General features: G+C 40.1%; 1 protein-coding gene across 7 annotated transcripts in view; it reads right to left on the bottom strand.

Moving 5' to 3' along the window:
• Nucleotides 1–1,055: 1,055 nt before the first annotated feature.
• Nucleotides 1,056–13,134, bottom strand: part of GRIA4 (glutamate ionotropic receptor AMPA type subunit 4) — a 223,924-nt gene continuing 211,845 nt past the window's right edge. The window contains exons 14-16 of one of the 7 annotated variants that reach the window (XM_052671241.1): nt 11,843–11,957; nt 9,576–9,710; nt 1,056–3,401 (exon numbers count right to left, since the gene is read on the bottom strand). In XM_052671241.1, the coding sequence (XP_052527201.1) occupies nt 3,237–3,401; nt 9,576–9,710; nt 11,843–11,957 (415 nt within the window). In that variant the 3' untranslated portion in view covers nt 1,056–3,236. Of the gene's footprint in view, nt 3,402–7,667; nt 8,238–9,462; nt 9,711–11,815; nt 11,958–13,134 lie in introns of those variants that run through there. The other 6 variants (XM_052671238.1, XM_052671237.1, XM_052671236.1 and 3 more) reach the window with 6 other exon arrangements.

Here is a 13,134-nt window from a genome sequence, read left to right as displayed (position 1 = left end):
CACAGATGCTCAAATGTCTTAGCAGGGAGAAACACGGAGGAGTAAGTAATGTGTATCTCTGGAGAAGGGTAAAATGCAAAAGAAAAAAATTCTGAGGGGTAGCTGAGATAGATATGTGAAAATGGTCGTAGGAGTCATTAAAAGTTACCCCTTTGAATAAGATAATAGAGTAAGCTACTATGGTGAGGGTGGAACGCCCCAGATTATAGTCTGTTCTCTGCTGTACCAAGTTCCCATCTAGTTATCTTTTTTAAACTTTATTATTTTATTTCAAATTCATAACCATGGCATTTTATTACAGGCATCACAGTCTTCTCTTCACCACATCTAACCAAGCTTTCTTTGAGCAAAGCATTCCCTGGCCAAGGACGAGGCTTTGAAGTGGTAAGGAGATGGAATTCCTGTGGCTGCTGGCACGTGCCCCGTATGCTACCCTATGGCAGTGATGCTCAATGGCAACACTGGTCTTGATGCTCCATCGAGAATCCTTTCTGTGGGAGTCCTTGTAACTAACCTGGTAGTTACTGACATCTCAAAGGACTGCAGGGTTTGGCTGTCAAGTGGAAACCCATTTAGGCTCATTAGGGTGACATTTAAAAGTGCCGTGATGTGCCATCTGCTGAAAATGTGAAATAAATGCAATACATCAAAGAGACAGAGCAGGAGGAAAGAGGAGTAAAACAGGAAGACAGTAAAATATCCCAGGACAGCAATGGCACCGCTCACAGTCCTGAATGAAGGAAGGCTGAAGACAGACTCCTGGAAAAACAGACAGGCACAGTAGAACAGAGTAGACAGCATTCCTTATATTCAGTCTCCCAGGCTGTTCAGCCTCAAATCAGTAAATCAGTTTCTTTACTACATTACAAAAAATCAAGAGAAACCTATTATATTTTTAACAAAAATACTTTTTTTTTTTTTTTTTTCTTTTTTTCTTTTTTTAAAAAAATTGAGTTGTAAGAAGAAGTATGAGAGAGCTCACAGCTTTAATCAAGCAGGAAAGTCAGACAAGTCACCATACTGGCCACAGACAGAAACAGTTCATAGTAACTCATGAATGAGATAAACACACCAGTAAAACAAGGATATACAGTAGGTTGTGTCACAGCCATTCACTGTACAGTTAGATGCCCTTTCCCTCTGAAACACCTGCACACTTTATAGTCATTGCGCCTTAGGGGTAAGCATCACCTTATTTTCACCTTTGCCTGCACTGTAAGAACTGCTCACCCTCAGCCTAGATTACAGTTAGTGGAAAGATACAGGCTTTTTGTGCTATGATTCAGCAGTTCAGTGTTTTAATGCCAGCTTTAAGATGAGATCATTCAATTTCATTTATTATTTCTCTCTAATGACTGTAAAGGGTGTCTGGAGTATTTGATGTAGAGAAATTCATATCTATGTTGTTGATACTTGAACTGAAGCTAACTCTTTGCTGTTTCATGCCTGTCTGTATTAGACAGGATGAATCTCATCTTCATGGTGCTTTTTTCACTTGTTCTTTGCTGCAGTTGGTGAGTGCTGCCCACCATTTGGCACCATTAGGCTCCTCTCTCAGCCTGCAATCCTTTTTGTGAGGGCCTGCAGGCCTGGGACCCAAGAGGAGAACCAGCAACTGAGGCTGGGAGAATTTAAGCTATCGACTTATGACCACTTGTAGGCATTAGAAGTGGTGATTAATCCAAATCTGATCTGACCTGCAGTCTGGACTCTGACATGGAACTGCTGCTCTGGTGGTTAAGATCTTGGATTTTCAGATCACCACAGTGTCTAGCACAGCCAAGGGGAATGGCCATCACATCAGAGTAGTGACGGATGTGCCTTCTCCCGTAGACACTGAATTTGATTCAAATGTGCCTAGTAGCCTTTCCCTGATGTCACTGGAAGGATGTATGATGAAGGCTGAGGTTGCCAGGCACTGAGAAAAAATCTACATACCAAGTCAGTTTGAAAGATTACTTCCCTGCTCCCTCGTATGACGTCCTTTGAACTCCCCAGGGAACAAACACCATCACTAAATGCTTCCGTAACCTATCAGTTTCAGTGACTACTAATAAAATACCCAGTGAATAAACATTGCAATACTCTGACGTTTTAGAGTTCTGTCTCTGTAAAGGCTTCAGAGTACTTCACAGATGTGCACTCAGACCATATTAGATAAGGTCCTGCATCCTGGAGCAATTAACGAACCACTCTGTTCAATTTCCCAGGTGACACCCCTACTTGTCCCTAACGATCAGAAAACAACTCAAGCTCTGGCGATATTATAAGAACGTTTGTTGTTTTATTCTTTTTGGTGGGTACAAAAACCACAGTTTCTTACACAGAACAAGATTATAAATAATATCTGTAACATGAGTGACCCGTAGTCTCTTTTGATTCTACACTGCAGACTGACGATGTATTCTAAACATTTTTTTCATTTTCTTTCTTGTATTAGACAGATGCAAATCTGTGGAACACGGAATGATGGAACAGAATGAAGGTAACAGCAAACAAGAGGATGACCAACAACTTTTATAAAAAAAAAAGTCTCTGAATTTTATTACAGTGATGGCATTTTATATCAATTATTGCAATGAATTGTTCCCTAAGATGGTTAGAAAAAAGAATTGTGTTGTCCTCTACCGAATTTACATCAGTTAAAAAGCAAGCATGTTTCAATATTCCTCTTTTTTCAAAGAAAATGTAAATAATTTCTTTATTTTTTTTTTTCACAGGATTTACATATTTATTATTTTCTTATCACAGTTTAGTGATTCATTTCTACAGCTGAACAGCTGAATATTCTTCCACTGTATATATTGATGTTCTGGAGACACAGGTTAGCATGTTCATTGACTTCTATAGCTATTTTTCTCTCTTTGTCAAGACAAAGACTGAAATGTTCTCTTTTCTGAGCATGTTCTTCACAGTTTAATGCGCTAAATTGGAAAGTCTTATTAGTTTTTAGTCCACTCAAGTGAAATTTGTTGCTGTTAATACACCCTTCCCAGCCCCCTCCCCCCAACAAAACTAAATTATGAATTTTCCTGATATAAAATCTGAGTTTGGGTTTCCGAGCTGAGCTCATGCACACATTGTTGCTGATGATGACTGGCGCATTTGGACGTACTTCCCTTTCTCAGCCAAATTATTAGTTCATCAATGACACTCCCATGTCGTTACAGTCTGTGCTGTGTTCCCATCAGTCACCAACACAGTTTAATTAAGGCACTCAATTATTTTTTTGGTTTTTATGGTAGGTCCGATGCAATTACAGCCAATCCTGAACTTTGTCTAATTGCAGTTCCAGAATGCACAGCCTTCGGGCAGTCGGGAGTCAATACGCGGCCATTTTCACCCACACTCCCCGTGATGGATAATCTGGCTTTGTTTCTTATGGCTTCAGAAAAGGTAAGCTATGATCAAAAATAAAGGAGAAGAGAAAAAAAAGTGTTAGAAAGGTTCTGCCCTTCAAGAAACCAGAACACAGCAAACACCAAAATATTAGATTTTAGACATCTGCATTTTTTTGTCATTTTAACATTATAGTTAATAATAATCATATGTACAAAATACATAGCATACTAGGGGAGAAAGGCTCAAAATTCCAAAGTTAAATTTTATTACAATAAATCATCATCCATTTAAAGATAAATCCCAAATTTGAACAGTAAATTAACAGAAGAAGGAATACTTTCATGTAAAGTACTTCAAACTACATTCATATATTGTGAAATGAGAGTCAAGACCTTTCATGAACCTGAAAGTATTAGCACCTTTGAATAAAGTTATGCACGAGTATTTGTAGACTGAGACCTTTGAAGAGGTATTTCAAGGTAAAAAGTAACTACTGAAAATTGCTTACAAATCGGTATAGCTCTTTCAATTATCTTTGTGATAATTCCATGGATCAAATCTAAAGAAGTTATTACTTCTATTCATAGTGCATCCATTCACAAATTTCTTTTCCTATATGTATTTTGCTGTAATCAGGGAAGGCAAATATAGTTCACTGAAAAAACACATTTTCTATGGTTTTCTACATTAAAACTAAATTTTCCACAAGAGGATTTTAGATCCTGCTATCTCTAAGTCATTACCTTCAGTTAAGTCAAACAAAATATTTTGTTTAGAGACTGATTGCCTCAGACAGAAGAAAAAACATTTATAGTTATTCCAGCTAACTTCAGCCATTCGAAAATAAGGAATCTAATCTAAGAAGGCTCTCTTGGAATGATAGAAAAAGCCAATGTGCACCTGGCACAGCAGGCACCTGAATTACACTGTATTGAAACAGATTTCAGAGACATTGTGTTAAGATAATAATTAGTGGGTAATTCTCATTTCTAGCCAACAGAAACCATACTCTGTGCAACTAACTCCTATAACTAATATGCAGGGATGCAATCTGGAATACTGATTGGAAAAAATGGGATGCAGGAGAGTGCATTCATGTAGGAGCAAAGGGATGACAAACATAAAATCATTTTATTTGCCTTGTTACTAATCTCTGCATTTAGAGCTTTGTCCCTCTGAGTCCAGTTTCTCCTTCCAAGGTAGCAATGAAATCCTAAACTGAGATAAGGGAGATTGGCTTAAAACTCCCATTCTCTGGGTACACCTCTAAGAAATGCACCCGCCTCATATTGCATTGCATGTCTAGCTCCTTTAAAGAAGGATTCTTCCAACTATAGCTGCCCTTATGGCGCAGTAGGATATGTATAAGAGCAACTTCCCAAATCAATCGCTGGAAAATTCTCAGGATAAGGCCCAGCTTACAAAGGGTGTTATGGCATTCTCCTCAAGCTGAAAACTTTGGCTTTGTTAACCATCAATTACAACATCCAAAGTAATCCTTTGAAAAGTCTCCCTGCTGCTGCAGTACTCTGTGGCAGGGATTGCTACCCAGCAGATTTTATCCTAATTCAACAGCTAGATATAAAAATCGAGAAATAGATAACGAGTGAGTGAGGACCTGGGCCCACACAGAGTTCCACTGAATACAGAAGACTTCAGCTACACCCAGCAGCAAATAAAAAACTACATTTACACAGATACAATGCAATGTGGTGGAATTCCACATGGTGCATGTCCTGTTGCAAATGTGCATCAAGGATTGTCCATCTGCAGAAATGCACAGAACGTGTTTTGGTCAATGGCAAGAAAAGGTCTTTAGCTGAGTTCTGAGCAGGGATGGGAGACCAGACCAGATCAGAATGCAGTCTGAGTTGGAAACAGGACAGCCTACTCCAGATTTGGTGAATTTCCCAGCAGATTGTTACTGAGTACAGCATCTTTCCATCCCTCTGCCACTGGGAAATCAGAGCTCATGTTTACAGGGAACATAGGTGATACACTGAGCTATGCAAAAGTTTAGGTTTTTCTAGCTTTGTGGCTTTCTGGCCATTGACAACATGCTCAGGACAGAAGAACACTGAAAAAGGGAACTAAAAAAAAAAAAAAAAAAAAAAAAAAAAAAAAATGAGAAAGAACAATTTCTCAGCAGCCTTCCATGGAACAACAGAAAAAGCTGCAGTAAGGCAACTCCCCTCTGCTCACAGCACAGAGTAACAACAATTCAGCAGCACACTGCAGGAAACAACCCAGACAGTCGACAAAGCCAGCAGGAGCAGGTCAAACTTGTACTCAGGAAGTTGCCATAAAGCAAACTAACCAGATATGTGTCTGTGTTTTGTTTCAAACTAAGCTGTGGGTAATGAGCCAGGCTAATACTGTGCTTGATTGTGCTGCTACAATTTCAGATTTATGGCCTGGCTTTAAAAATGGTTTCAGGAGAGGCTGGGATAAGAGGGAAAACTCCAGCTATTCACTAAGAATGTTAGGAAGTCACTGTTCAGTAAGTACTCAGTTAGTAGTGTTACTTTCAAACTTAGCTGTAGTTAGTTTTCATATTAATGTCATTAGTTTTGATTAAACTAGTTGTTCACTTAATCACATGACAATGTTGACTATCCTCTTCCCAGCAGGAAATAGGAATGTAGGAAGCTGATCTCAGTCTGTGTAAGTACCCAGTTGCTGGGTTTGTTTGTTGTTTAGATGTCTCTAGCACCTGGGTCACCTGGGAATGTCTTTGCACAGATACTGAAGATGAACTTTCAAATACTTTCACTATATGGAATATGAAATTGGAAGTATATAAGTCAAGATAGGCACATTACAGATTTACTGAGTGGTCTTTTACTATTTGGCCTTGTTAGCCATTCATTTTGTAATTTCATGTAAATATACACACAAATATATATATTTGTAAATTTTGTAGTTAATTTGGTCGGTTATAACCAGCACAAGGTGGGAGCGCAAGCAAAAGCAGTGGATGGAGCTGGGAGCTGGCTGGTGAGTCTCATGGCCCACAGTGAGGACTGTGGTGGTTTTGGCGGCTGGGAAGGTGCCTGTGGGACAACCCCTTTGTCGCTCATGGGTTTGACAGGAGGAAGCCAGCAGTGGTTTTCTCTGAGCAGCTGGAGAGAAGTGTCGGCTCCGCATTTCCTCTAGATATCAAGTTGACTGGCTTACGAATAAATAGAAATGGAAAAGTGCTGTTCGGGGAAAGGGAAGGGATTGCTCCCACTTCAGAGCACACTTCCTTCCCTGCCAGGGGCAGATGCAATAGTCTGTCATCCCTTCTGAACATCTTTACCCCACGTTTGTGTACTTGTCTTATGTTTCCATATTCTGCTGCCTTGCAGACTGGCGACTTTCCCTGTAGCTACTCGTTTCTTACTGGATTCAATTAGAAGAAAAAAAATAGTAATAAATGTTAATTTCCAGGTGGGTTATTTAAGCTGTTTTCTATTAGTTTAACACATAAATAATTAAAATTATTTGATGTCAGCTTAAAAATAAGCATGTGGGTTACTCATGCAGGTTAGAACTGCCAAGCATCTTTCTGTATTAGCAAGTTTTAGTTCTAATGCGATCCCTTTACACCTCAGATAAATGAACACATCTGAGGTTTTGATGTGCTAAATGCAGACATATGTCTGCAGAAATATGTGTGTGCAGCACTGTGGCTCTGTGCTGCTGTGGGCTGGCAGAGGTCTATGAGCAGTGTGGGCAGGAGAGGGCACATAGGTGGCACCACACTGCTGGTGAGTGAAACCTCACCTCAGCAGGCTGCCTCCAACAAGCAGAAACTCTTCTATGTCAGGTTCATGTGCTAAGATTTCTCTAGCAACTAGTACAGCAAACAAGATAAGGAGAAGGAAAAATTTCTGGAGTCAATAGATATCTGCTCAAAAATCCAAAGCAATTTCTATTTTTTTTTTTGAAAATTTTTAAATGCCTGGATCTTGAAATGTTTTTTAAAATGTTATCAGAAGTTACCACTTGGGCAAAGATGAATTTTCAATAAAACAAAATGCCGGCTTTAAAAAATTAGTAGTCGGGACTAGTTTTGCTTATGAAAAGGCACTTATCATTGGAACTTCTTGTCATTTGCACACATTGTTCTATGCATTGGGCTAGGGATGCTCTCAGTGATGGGCACTAAAGAATTCTATGGAAAGGATTTTTTTTTTTTTGCAGTTACTTTCTTGGGATTATTTCATGGAATCAGAGACTCATAGAATGACTTAGGTTGGAAGAGGACTTAAAGCCCATCCACTTCCAACGTAGTTGCCATGGGCAGGGTTGCCAATTGCTCAATCAAGCACTAGATCAGGCTGCCCAGGGTTCCATACAACCTGGCCTTGAACAACTCCAGGGATGGGGCATCCACTGCTTCTCTGGGCAGCCTGTGCCAGGGCCTCACTTCTTTTTAAGACCTTTGTTACAGAGAACAGGCTGTGAGCTTGGATATTGTCACAGTAGTGACCTGTACCCCTGGAGCCACGATGACACCTGCTTAGCTGGGTGATCCATCAGCAAACTGATGCTTTGCTGGCTGTGCACAAATCAGGCACAGTAGGATATCAGGTTCCATGACAATGCACATGTACCCGGGGCCATGAGTTGTGTACAACAGAGAAACACAGAAAACTGCACCACAACATGTTTGGGAAACTCCCCAGCCAGCGCATGCCAAGCCCCCCCTTACCATGAGAACCCACCTATTCCTTGCAGCGCTCCAGCTACCATGCTCAAGCACCATGCTCTGCTCACTCTGTGTCTGCTCTGTACTGTATGGTTCGGTACTGTACCGGCTGTGTCTTTAGCCTGTATGCTCCTCGGGACAGGGACCTGCTATGTGCTTGGCACACTTCACCTATAGTACAGCGCCGTGTACTCCAGCGCTATATGAATAATAAATAAAAAATAATAATCGCATCTCCAGTTGTTTCCTCTGAGTTTTTTTTCAAGGTGGCAACATGACATTTCTATTCATCTCATTTCGCTTAACTTTTGTTTGTTACTTCCTCTACAGGGATAGCTCAGTGATTTCAGGAGGATGTAGCTGTTTGTTAGAAGAGACAGAGATTGCTGTGTGCAAAAGAAGGGGACTCAAAGTAGCAATGAGATGGCAGCGTCCTGGCAGCACCTCTGTTACAAAGCAGCCAGAATAGCTTGGAAGCTATGGAAGAGTTATGTTTAGAAGCTGCGTGCCATTTTCAAAGGTCAGGGAGCTGATTTGACTATTTTACTAATGATTAGTTGGCAAGATAATCACCGCATGGATGAGATCAGATGCATTAGTAAACTATTCCTGCATGCTTTCTAAGGGGAAGTATGCAGGATGCAGCTCAGCAATTATCAGCATTTCAGGCTGAAATCACTGCATGAGCATCTGAAAACTGTGAGTCCAGAGCAAGGAAAAGGGCATATTTACTGAAGGCTGAGGACAGTAGTCTGAGTCTGTTCAGTGGTTAGTGAATTTTGTTGGTTATTATGGTGGGCAAAGCTTGACCTGAAGCAGGATATTGTGGGGGGGGGAGAAAAAAAAAGCCACACAATTAGCATAAAACATGTACTGAAGGGAGGGTGAAGGAGAAGGGTGGTGAGGAGGAGGAGAAGATAAAACAACATTTAGACTTCTTGTAACAGTGCCTTGTCTTCCATTAGGTTGACTATGGTTCAGTGACGTTACCTATCCTAAATCCTCATTGTAAGAAAGATCCAGTTAGGGCCAACAGAGAATAATAAAAGCTTACATCAATTTGTCACCAGTAGAGTGCCAACCTTTAGGAGGACAGACTGGCCAATCAAGTAATTAAACACTGGCCCTCTGGATATGTATTTTAGGACCTCAATTTCAAATAGCTGTCATCTCCCAACAGATTGAATAACATTGGGCTGTTATAAAGATAATTTTTGTGTTAAAAATTTCTTGTAATGCAGATGTCTATTAGCAACATAGAATAGTATACTGTACATCTGCAGCCAAAAAAACTGAACCACTTTGCACTGAAGTTTTCCAAAATATAAAGCTCTGTTTAGAAGCAAGCACCACTAGACAGACAGGTCACAACACTGCAGTACAAGATGCATCACCCACTCACTGTAGTAGGCCCTAAGTCCTACCCCTAAATTTTAATACTTTCGGTTCCATATACGTTGTAACCTTCTCTATAAGTTGCTAAATTCTGGGTATTCTGCGAGGAAGTTGGGTTAAAAGTCTGTGCACTCTTTGCCACCTTCATTCGCTTCGCCTCTGCCCTGGACTTGTAACAGAACTCTATCAAAGCCACCAGCATTGCCAAGCCCAAGCCTCCAACCAGAATGTAGAAGACTCCAGCAACGTTGCTGAGACTCAAGGCACTCGTCTTGTCCTGGGGAAACAGAAGCAACACAGTTAACTCCAGCATCCAGACCTCTGCAGCACAAGGTCCACATTAAAGCATTGGAAATAGAAATAAACAATGTTTAGCTGAAATTAAGTGACCATTGTTTACATGCCTCTCACAAAACTTTTCCTATCAGGATCTATAAAATGCTTATTAAGCACCTACTTTTCTTGGTCAACATAGAAGTATCATAAATTTACTGCCAGTATATCAGGATGCCATTGTTTACTTATTGCCAAGGATTATTTCCACTAGCTGGAGAATTAAACAATGATACATCCAGTCCTCATTAGGGCACATTTTAACACTGGCATCAAACTGCATTTACACAAAGCTCTTTAAAAGCTTTGGAATCCAGAAATCCATTTACATTAAACAAGATTCTGCTTGATCTTCACTATAAGACAATTTTCACTTGTGATAAGCATTGCTGTTATTTTAAAAGATCCAGCCTGACTTTCTGCTAAAAGGTAAAAATAACGAGTGAGGCTTAAGTTATCGGAACAAACACTTCTTGAAAGTGCACACTGTGCCATACACATCATCATATATTTGCCTCTTACTGTTTATTGTATTTTGTTTCTGTTTTATTCTAGATACAGATCTGGTACATGCCCATGGACTACTAAGGCTCTGCAGTTATACAATTTTATAAAAAGTGATATATTAAACTTTACACAGTAATCATAATTTAGAAAACTGTTACAACATTCTTTAGCAAATTAATAAATATGCAACATCTGATAAACAAACACCTTTTTAGACTTACTGTTGTAAATAATTATTCTACATTTCTCTATACTTCACTGCTTAGTTCACATATGTTATGATTTGAAATCCATGTGCATTTTATAGCACAGTTCTCAAGGAACTCTCTCAGGATTGACTCCCATATACTACATTGTGTGCCTTAAGATATTTATAAAGCTATATTCTTATACAGACTATATAATCTTTACCTAAAGTAAGGAGAGTACTTAACTTCCAATTATAATTTGTATGAAAAATTAACTTATTCTCAATATTTGGGTTTAATTTAAAGAGGCACTATTAGCTGTGCAGTCAGGAGACAAGCACAGTAGCAATTTCCCTGGACGTAAAGAGGTGTTGATGGGGTTCTGCTTTGTCTGGCTCTTTTTAGCTGTATAGGAGGATTCTGAATGCCTTGTACATGACTTAGTTCTTCTGGTAACAATTGTCAGTATGGTGCTTGGGAACAGGGAGCAGCTGGGGCCGGGAAGAATCTGATCCAATGGATGCAGTGCATCGAGGCTTTCTCAGCCATGCTGTGGGTGCCTTGCCATCCTCTTTGAGGTTTTTACTCTTTCCTCCAAACCACTTGCAAGAAAAAGCAAAATGTGTAGGGCATGGACAGTGAGCAGTCACGGCCCTCAGGCTGTCCTCCCAGCTCTGAGCATCACGAAGACATGTCCGGCTCCAGCACACAGAGCTGGTACTGACTGTGTGCACCAGAAAAAACACCTGCTTCTGGGCTTATCCCCAGGGGGAAATGTCAGTCTCCACTCCCCAAAGCTGCAAGGATTACTGCGGGAATGGACTAGGGTAAATTTAAGAATCAATAGAATGCAGTGAATTACTGAAAACTTTCACTCCAAAGCTCAAGTTAGGACTTTCTTGGTTCCTCAAGGAGCCAGAGACCTCCCTAATAGGATCCAGGCACAGAGATGAAAGCTTAGTGCTTCATCCTGTCTGAAAACAGGAAATCAGCCAGCTTTAAAAGAAGAAGACATGGATGAAGCCAGGCCATACAGGTCCTGGGCAGCAGAGGGGGACAAAGCATTCCCCTAGGCAGGATGGAAAAATACAACTCAATCTGCCTCCCTCAAAAAAAAACAAAAAAACACCTTATAACTCTTCAGTGGCTGCCACGAAAAGATAGGAGAGTATGAGGTGATTTAGGGTGATTTACATTGCTGAATACTTCAAAAAACAATAGTGCTTCTTTAAACTAAACCATGACCCCCATCAAGATGAGGCCAAGCCAATTCGCTCTGTGAGTGTCTACAGCTGCTTATTTTACTTCTAAGTAATTTTGTTCATTACTCCCTTTACTGCTTTGTGAACACGATAGTAGGTCCCGAACTGCAGCGACTGACCTTACTTCCAGAGTCCTTGGGTCCACATTCACCTTTATCGTACCACCATTTGTTTTTCAGCTTGTCTAAGACGCCTGCCTCACTGAGTTTCAAAACGGCAAGGTTTACAGGAGTTCTTCACGTGGAAAATAACATAAATAACATTATATATGTTATTTTATGTTATTCAAGTAAAACTACATAGAATCGCATTGCAAAGTGACAGAGCAGAGGCCACAGTGGGTGCTATGTCATGTACTGTTGGCCCAGGTTTAGAGACAGACATACGACCGGGACCTGCTCCATCGCTTTAGGTAACAGGCACATACTGCTGGGGAAGATTTGTAAATAAATGGTATGCAATTACTGTGAACCCAAAACTATTGGCTTAAACACATTAACAACATAGCCTCCAGAGACATCATACAATACAATTGCATATATGACTTAAGAAACGTACTGTATTCCTTGCTCTTGATACATTTGTGGTTTGCAAACTAGTGACATGACTTGGCCATAGCTATTTCATTTACTGCCCTCAAAATGAAGCTGGCAAGAGAAGGAGCAGCTCCTGGCATGGGCCTGCCTTCACTCTGAGTGCCTGTGCCTCTGTTGAGATCACTACTACCAGGATTGCACTTCCGTATCCTATATTCCAACTTTTTTTTCAATTTCAAGACTTTTCTTTCAATCTCACTTATTCAAAAAAAGTCCTCAAGGGGTCCCAGGTTGATTAGTAATTACTGCTCGGGGTGTCTTTCTTTCTTGAGGCATTTGCTGTGGGTGACACAATTGAATTCAACATTAAGATGAAACCTAATCTTATGCTTCAAAGCCATGAACTGCTATGATGGTGCCCTGCTTCATGTAGTTGTAGCAGTTTATTTTCTCAAAACCTATTAAATGATTAAACCTTATTTTCCATACTTTCTGCTTTGAAACACTGACAGTTTAATTCTTAACGTGATAGGCATATAGTTATCTATTTATGTGCAGGTGTGCATGCAAATACAGTATATATAAGAGAAGGAGACAGATAAACAGAAGCAGCATGTGATAGATAGGCTGATGGTGATAACAGATGACACAGAGACTGATCTTGTGTGTGCCAGCAGATTCTTGTGGTACCATTAATCTCTCATAATGCACCATAATCCGTACCCTGCTAAAATGTCAACTCATGAATTCAAAACTTAAAATAAAAATAGACATCACAGTGCAAACATTAATTGTTACAGAACAACTGAGTTGACTAAAGTAGATATTTGAAAGAGAAAAGGGGCTCGTACTTACACTCTAAACTGGTTTCACTG

The sequence above is a fragment of the Tympanuchus pallidicinctus genome, unplaced genomic scaffold (genome assembly GCF_026119805.1).
Source record: "Tympanuchus pallidicinctus isolate F22 unplaced genomic scaffold, pur_lepc_1.0 scaffold11, whole genome shotgun sequence".
Classification (NCBI taxonomy): domain Eukaryota; kingdom Metazoa; phylum Chordata; class Aves; order Galliformes; family Phasianidae; genus Tympanuchus; species Tympanuchus pallidicinctus.
This window is presented reverse-complemented; position numbering and strand designations above follow the sequence as displayed.